The following is a 15925-nucleotide window of genomic DNA, read 5'->3' as shown; positions in this document are numbered from 1 at the left end:
CTAAAGACAGATCCTCTCTTTATCCACACCACACTACATTCACATAACATATACACCTTTTTCCAAAATTCAAAATTCAAAATGGCTCAATTAAGCAATGCCTCGGAGTCCCCGCCTGGGGGACCACAATTCCCCAGGAGGACTTCCCTTCTGGCTGCCGACCCGAGAGGTGTCTTGATAACTCCTCGAACCTCTTTCTTCTCAATTTCTGCAACATTCGCGGTCTTCGCTCTAATTTTCATTCTGTGGAACATCATCTCTCCTCCTCTAAACCTCACCTTCTCTTCCTTACCGAAACACAGGTTTCTGAGGCTACTGACAGCAATCTCTACTCTGTTCCCTCCTACTATCTCTATCCTAAATTTCAATCCAAAGCTGGATGTTGCGCCTACGTGCGCAACGACATCACTTGCTCTCGTGCCCACGACCTTGACTCTTCTGAATTTTCCACCATCTGGTTAAGACTTCACTGTCATTCTATTACTAAATACATCTGTGCTGTTTATCTCTCACCTAACTCTACCAACTATGTAAAATTCTTTGACTATTTGAATTCTAAAGTGGAGCACATCTTGACCCACTCTCCCTTCGCTGAAATCTCCATCCTAGGAGATTTCAATGTTCGCTTTCATCCTCTTTCCCTGACCATCCTGGTGAACAAGCCTACAACTTTGCTATCCTCAACGACCTAGAGCAGTTGGTCCAGCACCCTACACGTATTCCTGACCGTCTTGGAGATCGGCCCAACATTCTAGACCTCTTCCTTACCTCAAACCCTTCTGCTTATTCTGTCAAACTGTTCTCTCCGTTGGGCTCCTCCGATCACAATCTTATTTCTGCATCCTGTCCTTCTCGCTCCTGTACATCCTCTGGACCCACCGAAGAGGCGATGCTTCTGGCATTTTGCTTCAGCTCGGTGGGACGACCTGAGGATATTTCCCGTGGAATGATTATTGCTTCCAGGATAGAGACCCTCTGTGTGTGCTCAGCGCATCACAGAGGTGATTGTCTCTGGAATGGAGGCATACATTCCTCGTTCTTTCTCTACTCCTCACGCTAAAAAGCCTTGGTTTAATCACGCTTGTTCTCGTGCTGTCAATGATAGAGAGGTAGCTCACAAAAGATACCAGAGCCTTCAAACTAATGCTAATTATGAACTTTACATTTCTGCCCGAAATCGTGCCAAATCTATTCTCCGACTAACCAAAAATTCTTTCATTAATAGAAAATGTCAAAACCTTGCTTTCTCTAACTCTTCCGTGACTTCTGGCATCTAGCCAAAACATCTCCTCCAACTTCACTTCTACATCTTTCCCTCAACTCGTCAGTCATGACGGCAAAACTGCCGTCTCATCTATCTCTAAGGCTGAACTCTTCTCTCAAACATTTTATAAAAACTCCACTCTGGACGATTCTGGGCATATTCCTCCTACTCATCCCCCCTCTGACTCCTTTATGCCTGTTATAAAGATTCTTCAAAATGATGTTTTCTATGCCCTCTCTGGCCTCAATCCTCAGAAGGCTTATGGACCTGATGGAGTGCCTCCTATTGTCCTTAAAAACTGTGCCTCCGTGCTGTCACCCTGCCTGGTCAAACTCTTTCGCCTCTGCCTGTCAACATCTACCTTTCCTTCTTGCTGGAAGTATGCCTTCACACAGCCTGTACCTAAGAAGGGTGACCGCTCCAATCCCTCAAACTACCGTCCTATTGCTTTACTTTCTTGTCTATCTAAAGCTTTTGAATCAATCCTTAACCGTAAGATTCAAAAGCACCTTTCCACTTCTGACCTTCTATCTGATCGCCAGTATGGGTTCCGCAAGGGCGTTCTACTGGTGATCTCAACTGACTCTTGGTCATCCTCTCTTAGCCGTTTCGGTGAAACTTTTGCTATTGCGCTGGACATATCAAAGGCTTTTGATAGGGTCTGGCACAAATCTTTGCTTTCTAAACTACCCTCCTACGGTTTCTATCCTTCTCTGTACCTTTATCTCCAGTTTCCTTTTCTGACCGTTCTATTTCTGCCGTGGTAGACGGTCACTGTTCTTCCTAAATCTATTAACAGTGGTGTCCCACAGGGTTCTGTCCTATCTCCCACTCTTTTTCTGTTGTTCATTGATGATCTTCTTTCCAAAACGAACTGTCCTATCCATTCCTACGCCGATGATTCCACTCTGCATTATTCAACTTCTTTTAATAGAAGACCCACCCTTCAGGAACTTAAAGACTCAAGGCTGGAGGCTGCAGAACGCTTAGCCTCAGACCTTACTATTATTTCCGATTGGGGCAAGAAGAACCTGGTGTCCTTCAACGCCTCAAAAACACAGTTTCTCCACCTATCCACTCGACACAATCTTCCAAACAACTATCCACTATTCTTTGACAACACCCAGCTATCACCTTCCTCAACACTAAACATCCTCGGTCTATCCTTAACTCAAAATCTCAACTGGAAACTTCATATCTCATCTCTTACTAAATCAGCTTCCTCGAGGCTGGGCGTTCTGTACCGTCTCCGCCAGTTCTTCTCCCCTGCACAGTTGCTGTCCATATACAGGGGCCTTGTCCGCCCTCGTATGGAGTATGCATCTCATGTGTGGGGGGGCTCCACTCACACAGCTCTTCTGGACAGAGTGGAGGCAAAGGCTCTTCGTCTCATCGGCTCTCCTCCTCATACTGATAGTCTTCTACCTCTTAAATTCCGCCGCAATGTTGCCTCTCTTTCTATCTTCTATCGATATTTCCACGCTGACTGCTCTTCTGAACTTGCTAACTGCATGCACTCGACTTTCTACTCATGCTCATCCCTATACTGTCCAAACCCCTTATGCAAGAGTTAACCAGCATCTTCACTCTTTCATCCCTCACGCTGGTAAACTCTGGAACAATCTTCCTTCATCTGTATTTCCTCCTGCCTACGACTTGAACTCTTTCAAGAGGAGGGTATCAGGACACCTCTCCTCCCGAAACTGACTTATCTTTCGGCCACCTCTTGGATTCTTTTAGGAGCAGCGAGTAGCGGCTTTTTAATGTTTAATTTTTTGGGCCCTTGTGCTGTCTCCTTTGCGGTAAAAAAAAAAAAAAAAAAATCTGCACCACTCTGGCGGTCCCCAAGAAAATGAGGAGGATGTGATTGATGGGGCGGGGGTGGTATCTTGCCCCGACCAGACATCAAAAGTGCCATATATATTTTTTTAATGGCCGCGGTTCCATACCCAAAAAACTGGGTCAGGGCCTGTTGAAGCGATGAGGACTCGCACACTAAAGTCTCTCACGTGATGAATTATGATGCACTGTGCCTATATTCTACAGGACATTGATCCCAAGTGTTTATGCTAACATTTTTCATGTGAATTGGTGAGAAACACTCTACCATTCAGTTATTACAAGCTAAATACTCGCAACTAAGCTTACACCATTCTAGCGTATTTTTCTACTCTCCTGCCGCATGCATAGCTTGAACCATTTTTCCAATAGATTCCACAAAGACTAATGTTTAGTCTGGCAAGTACCGAGCAGAATCTAGTCAGTAGAACTCGTGGTAAAGAGATATTTAAAAGGCCGAAACCCGCACGGTGCCGAAAGGAGCGGCTGAGCGGCCGGTCGAACCATGGACGAACTCACCCTCACCGAGACCTACCAAAACAAAGGGCTGTAGCTGTAGCTGTAGCTGTGTTGGTCCCCATGGATCTGGTACCAGGAACATCAACAGCTCTCTCCTGAATTTTGCAAAATCTATAAGGTTGAGAATTGCGGGTTCCTGGTACCAGAGACCAGAGCTGCACCGCTGGACTTGGTATAGCGATGCCGGAGGGGTAGCTAAGGAGATCGGCCACATTCTCGTAAGTACTCGTTGGAGGATCCTTCAGAACTGCAGGGTTTACCGGAGTGCTGAGTTCTTTGCAACTGACCATGGGCTTGTTGTTGCGACACTCATGCTTCATGTCAGGTCAAGAAGAATCTCGAGATGCAACACTACTGTGTTCCATCTCGAGAGGCTGAAGGGCCTGGCATGTGCTCAGGAGTATGCAGTGACAGTCTTAAATCGGTTTGAAGTTCTTGGCACCCTGGAAGACCCTGTAGAGTTGTGGGATACCTTCAAACGTGAGACTCTGCAAGCTGCCAAGGAGTACATTGGAGAGCGCCCGAGATCTAGGAGTGGCTTTACCTCGGTGGAGACGCTGGAGAATATTGAGGAGAGTCGCGCTGCCAGACTTGCTGGGAGCCGGGACCAATACAGGGCTCTGTCACGTAGGACTAGAGTTCTCCTGAGGAGAGACAAGGAGAGGTATGTCAGAGGTCTCGCTGAGGAAGTCGAGGGCCATTTAAATGCGAATGACCTTCGACCTGCTTACCGAGTACTGAAGAAGCTCCGCTCTAAGTCTCCCTCTCAGGTGAGCGCTATCCGAACAGCTGACGGCTGCCTCGTGTCGGACATGGATGGGCAGAGGGCTCGTTGGGCTGAGTACTTTGAGCAGCTATACATGGCGGACCCTCCATGTGGGCAGCTTCCAGTTGCTGGGTTGCAGGTGGCGGATGCTGTGGCCAAGTTGAGGGGTGGGAAGGCACCTGGCACCTGTAACATCAGTGCGGAGCTGCTCAAAGTTGGAGGTGAGGCCATGATCCGCGGGTTGCATGTGGTCTTGACTGCCGTATGGCAGTCCGGTACCATTCCTCCTGACTGGAAGAGGGGGTTGGTCGTCCCTATCTGGAAAAGGAAAGGGGACCGCCAGGACTGCAACAACTACCGTGGTATTACGCTGCTCAGTGTGCCAGGCAAGGTGCTTGCCCAACTATTGCTGATGCGAATTCACAGCCAGCTGCTGAAGCTGCAGAGACCTGAACAGTCTAGGTTCACGCCTGGCAAGTCAACAACTGACCGTATCCTAGCGCTTCGCGTACTGGTGGAGCGCCGACGTGAGTTTCGACAGGGGATGCTTGCAGCCTATGTCGATCTCAAGAAGGCGTTTGATTCAGTGCATCGTGAGGCACTCTGGGACCTTCTGCGACTCCGTAGAATTCCTGCGAGGACTATTGGTCTGCTGACTGGCTTGTATTCTGGGACAGAGAGTGCTGTGAAGTTAGGGGGAGTTCTTGTCCAGCTTCTTTCCCGTGAATGCGGGAGTGAGGCAGGGTTGTGTCCTTGCCTCATCGCTTTTCAACACCTGTATGGACTGGGTACTGGGCAGAGTTGTGGGCCAGAGTCATTGCGGAGCATCCATTGGCAATACCATGGTCATTGACCTTGTTTTTGCTGATGATGCAGTAATCCTGGAGGCACTGCACGAGGAGGCGAAGCCCTTGGGACTCCTGGTCTCCTGGGCCAAGACCAAGGTACAGGTGTTTGGAGGCTTGCTGAATGACACAGTACAGTCTGTTCATGAGTGTGGCGAGGACGTTGAGATCTCAGAAAGTTTCACGTATCTTGGTAGCGTAGTTCATAACAACGGTGAGTCTGGTCAGGAAGTCTTACGGCGGATTTTCTCTGGCCCACGGTGTTATGGACTCGCTCAACACGAGTATATGGCGTTGTCGGTACCTGTGCAGAAGGACAAAGATCCGGATCTTCAAGTTCCTTGTGCTCCCTGTCTTACTCTATGGTTGTGAGACATGGACACTAAATGGGGACTTGAAGAGGCGGATTGATGCCTTTGGTAATAAGTGTCTACGCAGAATCACGGGATATCGCTGGAATGACTTTGTGTCAAACCGGCGACTACTCACGCCGTGAGACTGATTCGACATATATTACCTGCATAGTATCAACGCCAACTCCGGCTATATGGGCACGTGGCACGTTTTCCGGAAGCTGATCCTGCTCATCGGGTTGTCTCTGTAAGAGACAATCCTGAGTGGAGGAGGCCAAGGGGACGCCCACGGAGTTCGTGGCAGGAGCAATTCGATAGATCCTGCCGGGAGGTACTCGGGTTGGGAAAGGGGCCTGCATGGAGACTCGCCCGGAGGGACCCTTGGGCTTGGCGTCGTAGGGTGGGCGAGGCGACGCACCCCCCGGCGTATGCCCCCATTGATTGATTGATTGATTGTAGCTGTAGGACAGGGGAGAAATAAACAGTGGAACACCTAATTGTAGAATGTAGCAATTACGAGAGGCAGAGAGGGGAGTTATTAGCAGGAGTAGTGACGGTAATATGCAGGGAGGAGTGGGGTAGGAGGACAACGGAGCAATCTGCACTGTTAGGGCTGTATGGAGACAAAAAGGAAACAAAGAAAAATTGTAAAGCTGGCAAAAGTGTTCCTGACGCAGTACTGGGAAAAAAAAGGGCACAAATGCTTGAATAAGTGCACAGAAAAACAATGAAATAAGTGATTTCAGCAACAAACAGAAAATTATAATACAATAGCGTATTACAGTGAGGAAAAATACGTAACACAATACTATTGAAAAGCAAAGTGTGCGAATAAAAAGAAGAGAGGATCGAGAGGAGGAGGACCTAAGAAGCGATACAGGTCAAAAGAAGAAGAAGAAGAAGGTTTGTTTGGGTTTGGTTACGGACAATTTCATATAAGAATGCCAAGCTGTATTGATACATATGAACAAGTATAGTCTGTGTTCGTGATTTATTAATTGCTTTAGTGTATAAAGTTCCTAAAATTGATAGTACAGAAGTTTTTTGTAGACCAAAAAACAACGAACATTTTTTTCCCCCCAGGTCGTAGATTGTACAGCGGTCCAACAAAAGGTTCATAATTTCATTTATTATAATACCGCATCTGCGTCAAAAATTATTGAAGAAAGATGTTCTCAATATTCATAACTTTGTTTTGAATTACACTGGGATAAGCAAAACATTTTTATTTATAGCAGACCCAGTTTTCTGTACCATATTATGCTTTCCAGATAATCTGGCATCTTTTTTCGAGGTATGGAAATGCTCGAATTCACTCTCCTGCGCCCTTACCCACCACAGAACCTCACAAGGGGAGACTGATCGTTTGACTTATAAGCTCAAAAGTCCCAAGGGTAGCAGGAGAGTATACGCAGCCACCACCTGATACAGTGGTGCCCGCTTGGCTCATAATCACGCCGACGCCGACTGACCTCCTCGAGCCAGAAGCGGCCGCCCGTCTTGACCGGAATAAGGGACCAGAGTTGTGTGTTGCTAGCCGCAGCGCTCAACCATCGCTTAACCTCGGACGACCGTCTCCCAGCCTTACAGAGGTGCCAACCCATCCTCAGCGTTTAGAGAGAAGAATTATTCAGGAAGAGGAAAAATGAAACAGCTCGGCGTGGATGAGTGCGCCGTGTTTCTCATTCAGATAGGCCTGCTCCAAACCTACCAAAGCATTATTTTTTTTACCTTCCGCCTATGGCGCCGGTAGGCTTTCTTGGTAGGACTTGATGGTCGGTCCCAGCCCGTTCTGGTGCAGGCAAGTGTTTATCGTGACGTCATCTTGCTGTCCCCCCGGAGCTCATCTTTGATCCTCTTTTTAGAAAGAGAATTTAGAGTCCGGGCTGATAGGTGGTCTTCAGGACAGCATGGGTCGTCTTAGGCCACTTGGTGGTGACTAAAATCCAGCTTGTGGCGGCGGATGGGACGCGAACCCGGGTCCTTCTGGACGCCGCGCCGGTACACTATCCGCACAGCCACCGCCTCCCTTTATTATGAATACGTATGTAAAAATAAAAAAAATGCAGCTACGACAGACACGTTTCTTAAAGTGTATTTAGTATATAATAGTTTTATGAACAAACAATTGTCAATTCCTGCCGTAGTACGAATATCTAGAGAGGAGTTTAGAAACAGAACCACAAGCTGAGGGCAGTTAGAAGGTAGTGACGTAATTCACGAATTATGTGCCCATTAACTTTGATTTTTGGACACCCACGAACAGATCCAAACTCTTATTTGACTATTTACAGGCCTACTGCACGAGGTTGGAGATTGAACGGACTCGCCTGGAAGGAAACGACAGTCTTATCAAGGGCATCAAATTTCTGCTCAGAGTCATACGAGGAGACACGCCGTGGACAGCCGCCTGGCGATGGAACAAAGGTGCCAGCTACGCAGACATTACGCTGCTCATGTCCGCGGCCTCAAAATCCAACTGTCCCGTGACGGCGTCCTTCCTCCAGAGGGCGAGGGCGTGGCCTTTTTACAGTGCTGCGGAGTGTGACAGCCCCCTGCACGCTGCGTTAGACGCACAGCAGTGGACAATGGCTGAAATACTCGTCAGAAACCTTGGTGCCTGCCCCTACGTGTCTGACAAAAGAAAACGTCTGTCAACGGATCTTATGCCCACAGAGACTAGAAAACAGTTGGAACAAGTAAGTCCATTCTTTTCGTAAATCTGATTTTTTTTCTCTCTCTCTCTCTCTCTCTCTCTCTCTCTCTCTCTCTCTCTCACACACACACACACACACACACACACACAGGGGTCACGCGTACTTTACGTCTCTACAGCACCAGTTCACCCGGTCTGGTCCAAGGATGAGAAACAAACTAAGGATAGTTCAGTGAAACGTCAACTCAGCCATGACGTCACGTGTTCTATGACGTCACAGCGGTGACGCGCGCTGGAGACCCTCGCCAGCAAGAATCTCATTCGAATCTTGGTTTTATTCAAGGATTTACACATCATATATGAAGTGTGGTGTTCTCTGAAACAGATAATAGTTGTAGGCTACAGGTAGTTTTAATATGATGTGGTATTAGTATTAGACAAGAATTCTATAGATCTTTGGCAAAACCCTGAGAGAAGGCGAGTGGTAGTTGTGGACCGATCGACACGTTTTATATATTTTTTAAGCTGGTTAACAACTGCTAAAGTTATACCTAGCTTCTGCTTGGATCTTTTCAGGTATTTTCCTTCATAAAGCCTGGGATATATTGTAACAACCCAGCACGGCACGTACAAAATAAGGAGCACGCCGATTGTGACTCCAGCCCAGTTCCACAGCCCTGCTCCATTTTCCTCTTATTTCTCCATTATGAGAGATTATTAAGGATTTGATGTACACATATGTTAATGTACATGCCTTATTTATACTTTATAACCTAGAATTACCCATGTTTTTTTTTTTTTTTTTTTTTTTTTACGTCGCAGCCTATTGCGCCGGTAGGCTTTTTCCCGGTGGGGCCTGATGGTCGGCCCAGCCCGTTCTGGCGCAGGCGAGTGTTTATAGTGGCGCCATCTTGCATTGGCTCATGCTACCCTCCCGGAGCTCATCCTTAATCCTAGAATCTAGAGTCCGGGTTGATAGGTGGTCTTCTGGACAGCATGTGGGTAGTTTTAAGCCACTCTGTACTTACTAGCTCAATTTTTCCTACCTGGTCCCCTTATTTCTCCATTAAGAGGTATTATAAAGGTTTCTACTGTACTTATTCATTAACATATCACTCTTATACATTCATCCCTAGGACGCATTATAGCCTATGCATTTCATGTCTCACTCATCCTTTGCCTCACATCTAACATTCCTCCATATGTCTACCTAACTTTTCTTTTCACGTTATTATACTTTTCTTGTATCTTTTTTGGTTCAAGTTTTGTTGGGATTCAGTGAATTTACCGCTCCCCAACGGTTTACTCGCAGGACGACCACACACTCATATGACAAATTCCCCAGAATACCAAGACTTACCGGCCAGCAGGCAGTGTAGGGACCTCACCAGCGCCTTCCTGACAGCCGAACAAATGATTATCCTTACAGGCCCATAAGTAAAATCTGATTGTATCAAAGACTGCTGGCAGGCACTTAGCTTAGAGGGGTTTCAAAGAAGATAGTGGTCCTTGAAGAATCCGTCTCAGGGGTGTAGTAACTCTCGAGTTGAAAGAATAAATAGCACTGCCGCGAGTTAACGTAGGAGCTGCAAGTGCTGAGGTGGTGACTGCTTGAGAGTTGATGAAGGAGTGGGGGAAAACCAGCCACATAGGTCTGAAGCGATATTTTGAATTTCTCTCTCCAGATAGCGTGGCTTTCGTCTCAGTTTCCAACGGTTAAATTATCCTTGCTCTTTAATTATAATTCAGCAGGGTCAATTACTCATTAGTTTATGAAGGAAACACTTCAATATTGTAATTCCATTCATTGTTAGTTTAGTTAGTTATTTAGGCAGTGAATAATTTGATTCTGTCTCGGTTTGGGAGTCGATGACCGAAGTATTTAAGCACCATCCAAGGCTTATTTGAGCTCAGACGATACTCATAGTTGGCTCGAACTCTCGGCCCGAGACTAGTTCCGTAAGGGAAATAGCTAATTTGTCTAATCCCCCGGTTAACTAAGCTAATTCCTAACAGTTTTAGTTCCAAATAACTATCATTAGGCATTGGTGTTAGTTCTCACTGATGATTACAATAAGAAATTAAGCACAGGTGTGACCTGTTTTACTTATAAGAGAACAATACTATACATTCAATATTGTAATAATATTTTATTATTTTTATTATTTTTGTTGATTCCTCGTTATTTACTATTGTTTTCACCTATTTAAGACAATACAAACCTTCCTTAATCTACATAGTTAAATACCCTCCTAAATAACGTAAAATAAGAAAAAAAAAATGCACTGGAGCGATGTGGATCATATTGCTTACCTGGATCATTTTTTTGTTTTGGGAGAAAAAGGGAAGGTACAGCATCGGCCTTTAGTGATCTTGTTGCCTGTGGTGACTTTTTGATCAGCTTCCTCTTGATAATGTAGTGCTGTGTGTTGTCTGGCAGTATCTGGATTTAACATATCTTTACGACTACACGTATGAATCCACTGCCTAACTAAGGACTCTGTCTTCGGAAAACGATATAAATGAAGCTTTCCTAGCTTCTTGCAAATGTTATTGTTATTACAGCCGTAAGCAGCACACCTTGTCATTGTTCACAGCAAGAAACTTCAATCCAGTGGCGCCGCGGCCACACGTCTCTGTTTACATGTGACGTCACGAGCGCGGTGCACTGTGGGAAAAACAAGTGCTTAGCGATTTATCCTAATATGTCTCTCATCCTTGGTCTGGTCTACACCAGGGTCCAGAGTATACAGGGTCTGATCAAGAGGCGACCAAAATTCAAACGGACTGCGTATGCAGTGACGTCACTAGGGGCCAGCGAGGGTCCCAGGGTGTGTTGCCCGGCAAGTCTATGTTTTAATGCATATCTATGTGAAAAATATTTTTTTTCTGTGGTAAATAAAGGTTTTCCAACATTAATATCTTATAAACATCACCATATTAGACATAAAAATGAGGAAATAAATAAGATATGGTATAAGGAGATTTACATAGATTTATATAGAAAATCAGACCACACAGACCCCATGGTCCAGACTAGGTGGTCTGTCCTTAAACCTAAGTGATTTTACATTAATCAGATGGCTCCAAAACGTTGCTTTTCTACTCTAGTTAATATTGAGTTCAAGGAAGTGACGGTCGAGCTTGTTTTTAAAGGAGTCAATCGTGTTACACTGGACCACTGATGGTGGGAGCTTATTCCATTCTCGCACTACAACGTTGGTGAAGAAAAATTTGGTGCAGTCTGAATTTACTTGTCTACATTTGAGTTTTGTGCCATTGTTCCTCGTTCGCAAAGTGTCATCGATCATAAACAATTTTGTTCTGTCTACATTCGTGAAACCATTAAGTATTTTAAAACATTCGATCAGTTTTCCTCAGAGGCGACGTTTCTCAAGAGAGAACATGGTAAGGGTGGAAATCCTTTCCTCGTAGGATTTGTTGCGCAAGGAAGGGATCATTTTTGTTGCTCGACGCTGAACACCTTCTAGTTTAGCAATGTCCTTTGCATGGTGGGGAGACCAAAACTGTACCGCATATTCCAAGTGGGGTGTGACTAAACTATTGTAGAGCGGAAGTATTACATCTTTATTCTTGAATAAAAAGTTTATTTTAATGAACATAAGAACATAAGAACATAAGAACGCAGGAGTCTGCAAGAGGCCGGTAGGCCTGTACGAGGCAGCTCCTTTGACCCTAAGCTCCCGTGTATCTAACCCCACCTAATATCGCTGTCCATGAATTTATCTAGTCTATTTTTGAATGTGACAATTGTATTGGCACTCACCACATGACTGCTAAGCCTATTCCACTCATCCACCACCCTATTAGTAAACCAATTTTTGCCTATGTCCCTGTTGAATCTGAATTTATCCAGTTTAAACCCGTTACTTCGTGTCCTACCCGGTTCTCTTACCAACAAAACCTTATGAATGTCTCCCTTATTAAAGCCCTTCATCCATTTATAAACCTCGATCATGTCTCCACGCACCCTTCGCCTTTCTAGAGAATGCAAGTTTAACTGTTTGAGTCTTTCCTCGTATGGCAAGTTTCTCAACCCCTGAATCATCTTAGTCATCCTCCTCTGCACCGATTCTAACATTTTGATATCCATTCTATAGTAGGGTGACCAGAACTGAACCGCATAGTCAAGATGAGGTCTAACTAATGCTAAATATAGTTTGAGGAAGACTTGGGCTTCTGTTGCTTACGCTCCTTGAAATAAATCCCAGTACCCTATTAGCTCGATTTCTAGCTTGAATGCATTGTGCCCTTGGACGGAGATCAGAGCTCACTAAGACCCCTAAATCCTCTCGCACCCAGACCTACTTATGAGAGTGTCATTTAAGCAATAGTTATGTGAGGGTTGTTCCTACCTACACTCAGAATACTGCACTTCCCTACATTGAACTCCATCTGCCATTTATCCGCCCAGTCATATAATCTGTTGAGTTCACCTTGGAGAATACTAGCGTCCTGATCCGACTCAATTACTCTACCGATCTTGGTATCATCTGCAAATTTACTAACATCACTACTAATTCCTGTGTCTAAGTCATTGATATAAATAATAAACAAAAGTGGACCTAATACCGAACCTTGTGGGACCCCACTCGTAACACATCCCCAGTCAGATCTTTTACCATTGATTTGCACTCTTTGCTTCCTATTGCTAAGCCACGCCTTGACCCAGTTCAAAACTTTACCCTCTACTCCGTGAGCCTGTAATTTAAGCAACAGTCGTTGGTGAGGAACTTTGTCAAACGCTTTACTAAAATCAAGATAGATTACATCATAATTTTCATCTCTGTCAACCGCCTCAAATACTTTATTGTAGAAGGACAAGAGATTGGTGAGGCATGACCTACCTTTTGTGAACCCATGCTGCGAGTCGTGAATTAAGCTATGTATCTCTAAATTCTCCCGAATTTTCCTGTCTAATATGGACTCAAGCATCTTCCCTATAACCTATGTTAAGCTAATTGTTCGATAGTTTGAAGCAACTGACCTGTCCCCTTTTTAAAATCGGCGTCACATTAGCTACTTTCCATAGGCTCGGCACATAGCCAGTATTTACCGACATCTTAAAGATGTCGGTTAGTGGGTCACTGATTATATCACCTAGCTCCTTTAATACCCTCGGAAATATCCCGTCAGGACCTGGCGACTTGTTCTTCTTAAGCTTATCTATCTCATCCTGAACTACTTGCCTGGTAATGATTATATCCCTCAATTTATCGCCATCCCGCCCTCGTACACCTGAACTCTTTCCGGTATAGTCGATCGATCCTCCTGTGTGAATACTGAAAGGAAGTAGTCGTTCAACAATGTGCTCATATTTTCGTAATTTTCTACTAGCTCCCCTGTGTTTGATTTCAGCGGTCCAATTTTCTCCCGTGTTGTGTTCTATACATCTGAAAGAAGCCCTTAGGATTACTTTTCGCCTCATTTGCTACTTTGATCTCATAGTTCTGTTTTGCTATCCTGGTGTTTTTCTTAACTAATCTAGATAGTTCGACGTACCGGCCCCTGAGATGTGTTTCCCCATTCTTTATTTTCTGATAAATTCTCTTCTTTAACCCAATCTCGTGTTTTAGTCCACGAGTCATCCACTTAGGATCATTGTTTTCTTTTCTAAGTGTTCGTTGTGGTATATGCTGTTCTTGCACCTCTACTATTACTCTAACTAAATTATTGTAAGACATTTCTACCTGGTTCTCCTGGCTCTCCAATCCGCAGTTCTGGCCCTCATGAATCCCTAAATTATCCCAGTTTACCCCTTCAAGATGTCTTCGAAGCCCCTCGTAGTTTGCTCTTCTAAAATCTGGCACTAACACTGGGTTTGTATCAAGGGTTAACTACCAGTCTAACCTAAAACGAACCGTTCTGTGATCACTATTTCCTAACTCTCCGCCCACCTCCAACTCACGTAGCAAGTTCCCATTATTGGTTAGGACTAAGTCTAATATGTTATCTCCTCTGGTAGGCTCAGTAACTACCTGCTTAAGGAAATTATCTTGTATAACTTCAAGAAAGTCCTCGGCTTCCAGGTCACCCACTAGATCTTCCCAGTCTATATTCCTATAATTAAAGTCCCCCATTATGCAGACATTTCTACTTATACTCGCCCTGCCAATCTCCTGTAGTAATATACTCGTGTCCTGCCTGTTAAGGTTGGGTGGCCTGTATATAACTCCTAGAGTTAGTTTTCTTTCCTTTGTAAACGTCCACCCAAACTGATTCTGAATCCATGTTAGTTTTGACTGAGTTGTTAACTAAACATTTAAGTGAGTCTTTAACATATAGCGCAACTCCACCTCCCTTTCTGCCCCTTCTGTCTTTGTGAAACATCTGATAACCCGTTATTTCAAATTCTGACCTAAAATTTCTATTAGCAAAGTCTATCCATGTCTCAGTGATCGCTATTATGTCAAAATTTTCTGAACAAGCTTCACCCCTTAGTAAGTCTATCTTGTTTCTGAGGCTCCTGCTGTTAGTATAGAAGATTCTTAGCCCGTCCTCTGTTACTCCTCTAGAATTACTTCTAAGCTGCCTGGTTATATTATGAGCTAGATGTCCCCTCCCATTACTCCTCCCATTGCTCCCATTACTCCTCCCCCCCTCGCCTATACTAAAAAATCCCTCAGGGTACCAAGTGCTCGCTCAAGGGAGTCTGAGAGAGCCTCAACACCCTTGAACGTCAAGTGTATCCCGTCACGGGCATAGAGGGCGTCGTTGCCAAAGAAGAGGTCAACATTATGTTCGCTTTATTAGCTGCATCGATGCATTGATGTGAGAATTTGAGGTTTGACGCGATTTTAATCCCCAGGTCCTTATCGCATTGAACGCTTGTGAGTTTAACGCCGCGTATTTCGTAATCGAACTTCTTATTTTTTGTTCCAACTTGAAGGACCTGGCACTTGTCTACGTTAAAGGGCATCTCCCATTTATCCGACCAAGCTGAAATTTTGTGCAAATCCTCTTGGAGGCTTTGCCTGTCTTCGTCAGTGAGAACCGAGTTACCAATCTTTGTGTCGTCTGCAAATTTACTAATGCGATTATTGAGTCCAACATCCACATCGTTGATGTAAATAATGAAGAGCACTGGGCCAAGAACCGAGCCCTGAGGGACGCCACTAGTGACCGGCGCCCACTCTGAGTTAAATCCGTCAATCACAACTCTTTGTTGTCTGTTGCTCAACCAATTCGCGATCCATTGGTTTACTTGACCGTCAATGCCTATTTGCTTTAATTTATAAAGTAATTTATGATGTGGGACTTTATCAAACGCTTTCTGGAAATCAAGATAGACTACGTCCACTGATTTGGTTACGTCATAAATTGAGAAGAGATCGTTATAAAAGGTCAGTAGGTTTGACAGGCAGGATCTTTTGTTACGGAAGCCATGTTGTGAATCCCCAATTAATGAGTGGCTTTCGAGGTAACTCACAATTTTGTCTCTAATTATGCTCTCGAGTAGCTTACCTACAATTGATGTTAGACTAATGGGTCGGTAGTTACCTGGTATTTTTTTGTCTTCTGGAAACAACTGGCCAAAGAAACACACAAGACAACCATGAATCACTTGAGAAGAAGTACTGTGTAAACCTGTACTACGAAGTGTTAGCTAGATTACTCGAAGAACTGCACTCAGGTTCAGTAATGCTAATAAAAAGTTGCTCA

The 15925-nt window shown here is 44.7% G+C and overlaps 1 protein-coding gene across 4 annotated transcripts in view; it reads left to right on the top strand.

Annotated features, from left to right (window-relative positions):
- The window catches only part of LOC127007948 (ankyrin-2-like), a 119874-nt gene that overhangs the window by 96183 nt on the left and 7766 nt on the right, over window positions 1-15925 (top strand). For 3 of the 4 annotated variants that reach the window (XM_050879499.1, XM_050879512.1, XM_050879492.1), the window contains one exon: window positions 7881-8285. The exons of the other annotated variant lie outside the window; for it this stretch is intronic. In XM_050879499.1, the coding sequence (XP_050735456.1) occupies window positions 7881-8285 (405 nt within the window). The remainder of the gene's footprint in view (window positions 1-7880; window positions 8286-15925) is intronic. 4 annotated transcript variants of the gene reach the window in all.

Source organism: Eriocheir sinensis, chromosome 4 (genome assembly GCF_024679095.1).
Source record: "Eriocheir sinensis breed Jianghai 21 chromosome 4, ASM2467909v1, whole genome shotgun sequence".
NCBI classification, from domain to species: Eukaryota; Metazoa; Arthropoda; class Malacostraca; order Decapoda; family Varunidae; genus Eriocheir; species Eriocheir sinensis.
Note: the sequence above shows the minus strand (reverse complement) of the source record. Positions and strands in the feature narration are given on the sequence as shown.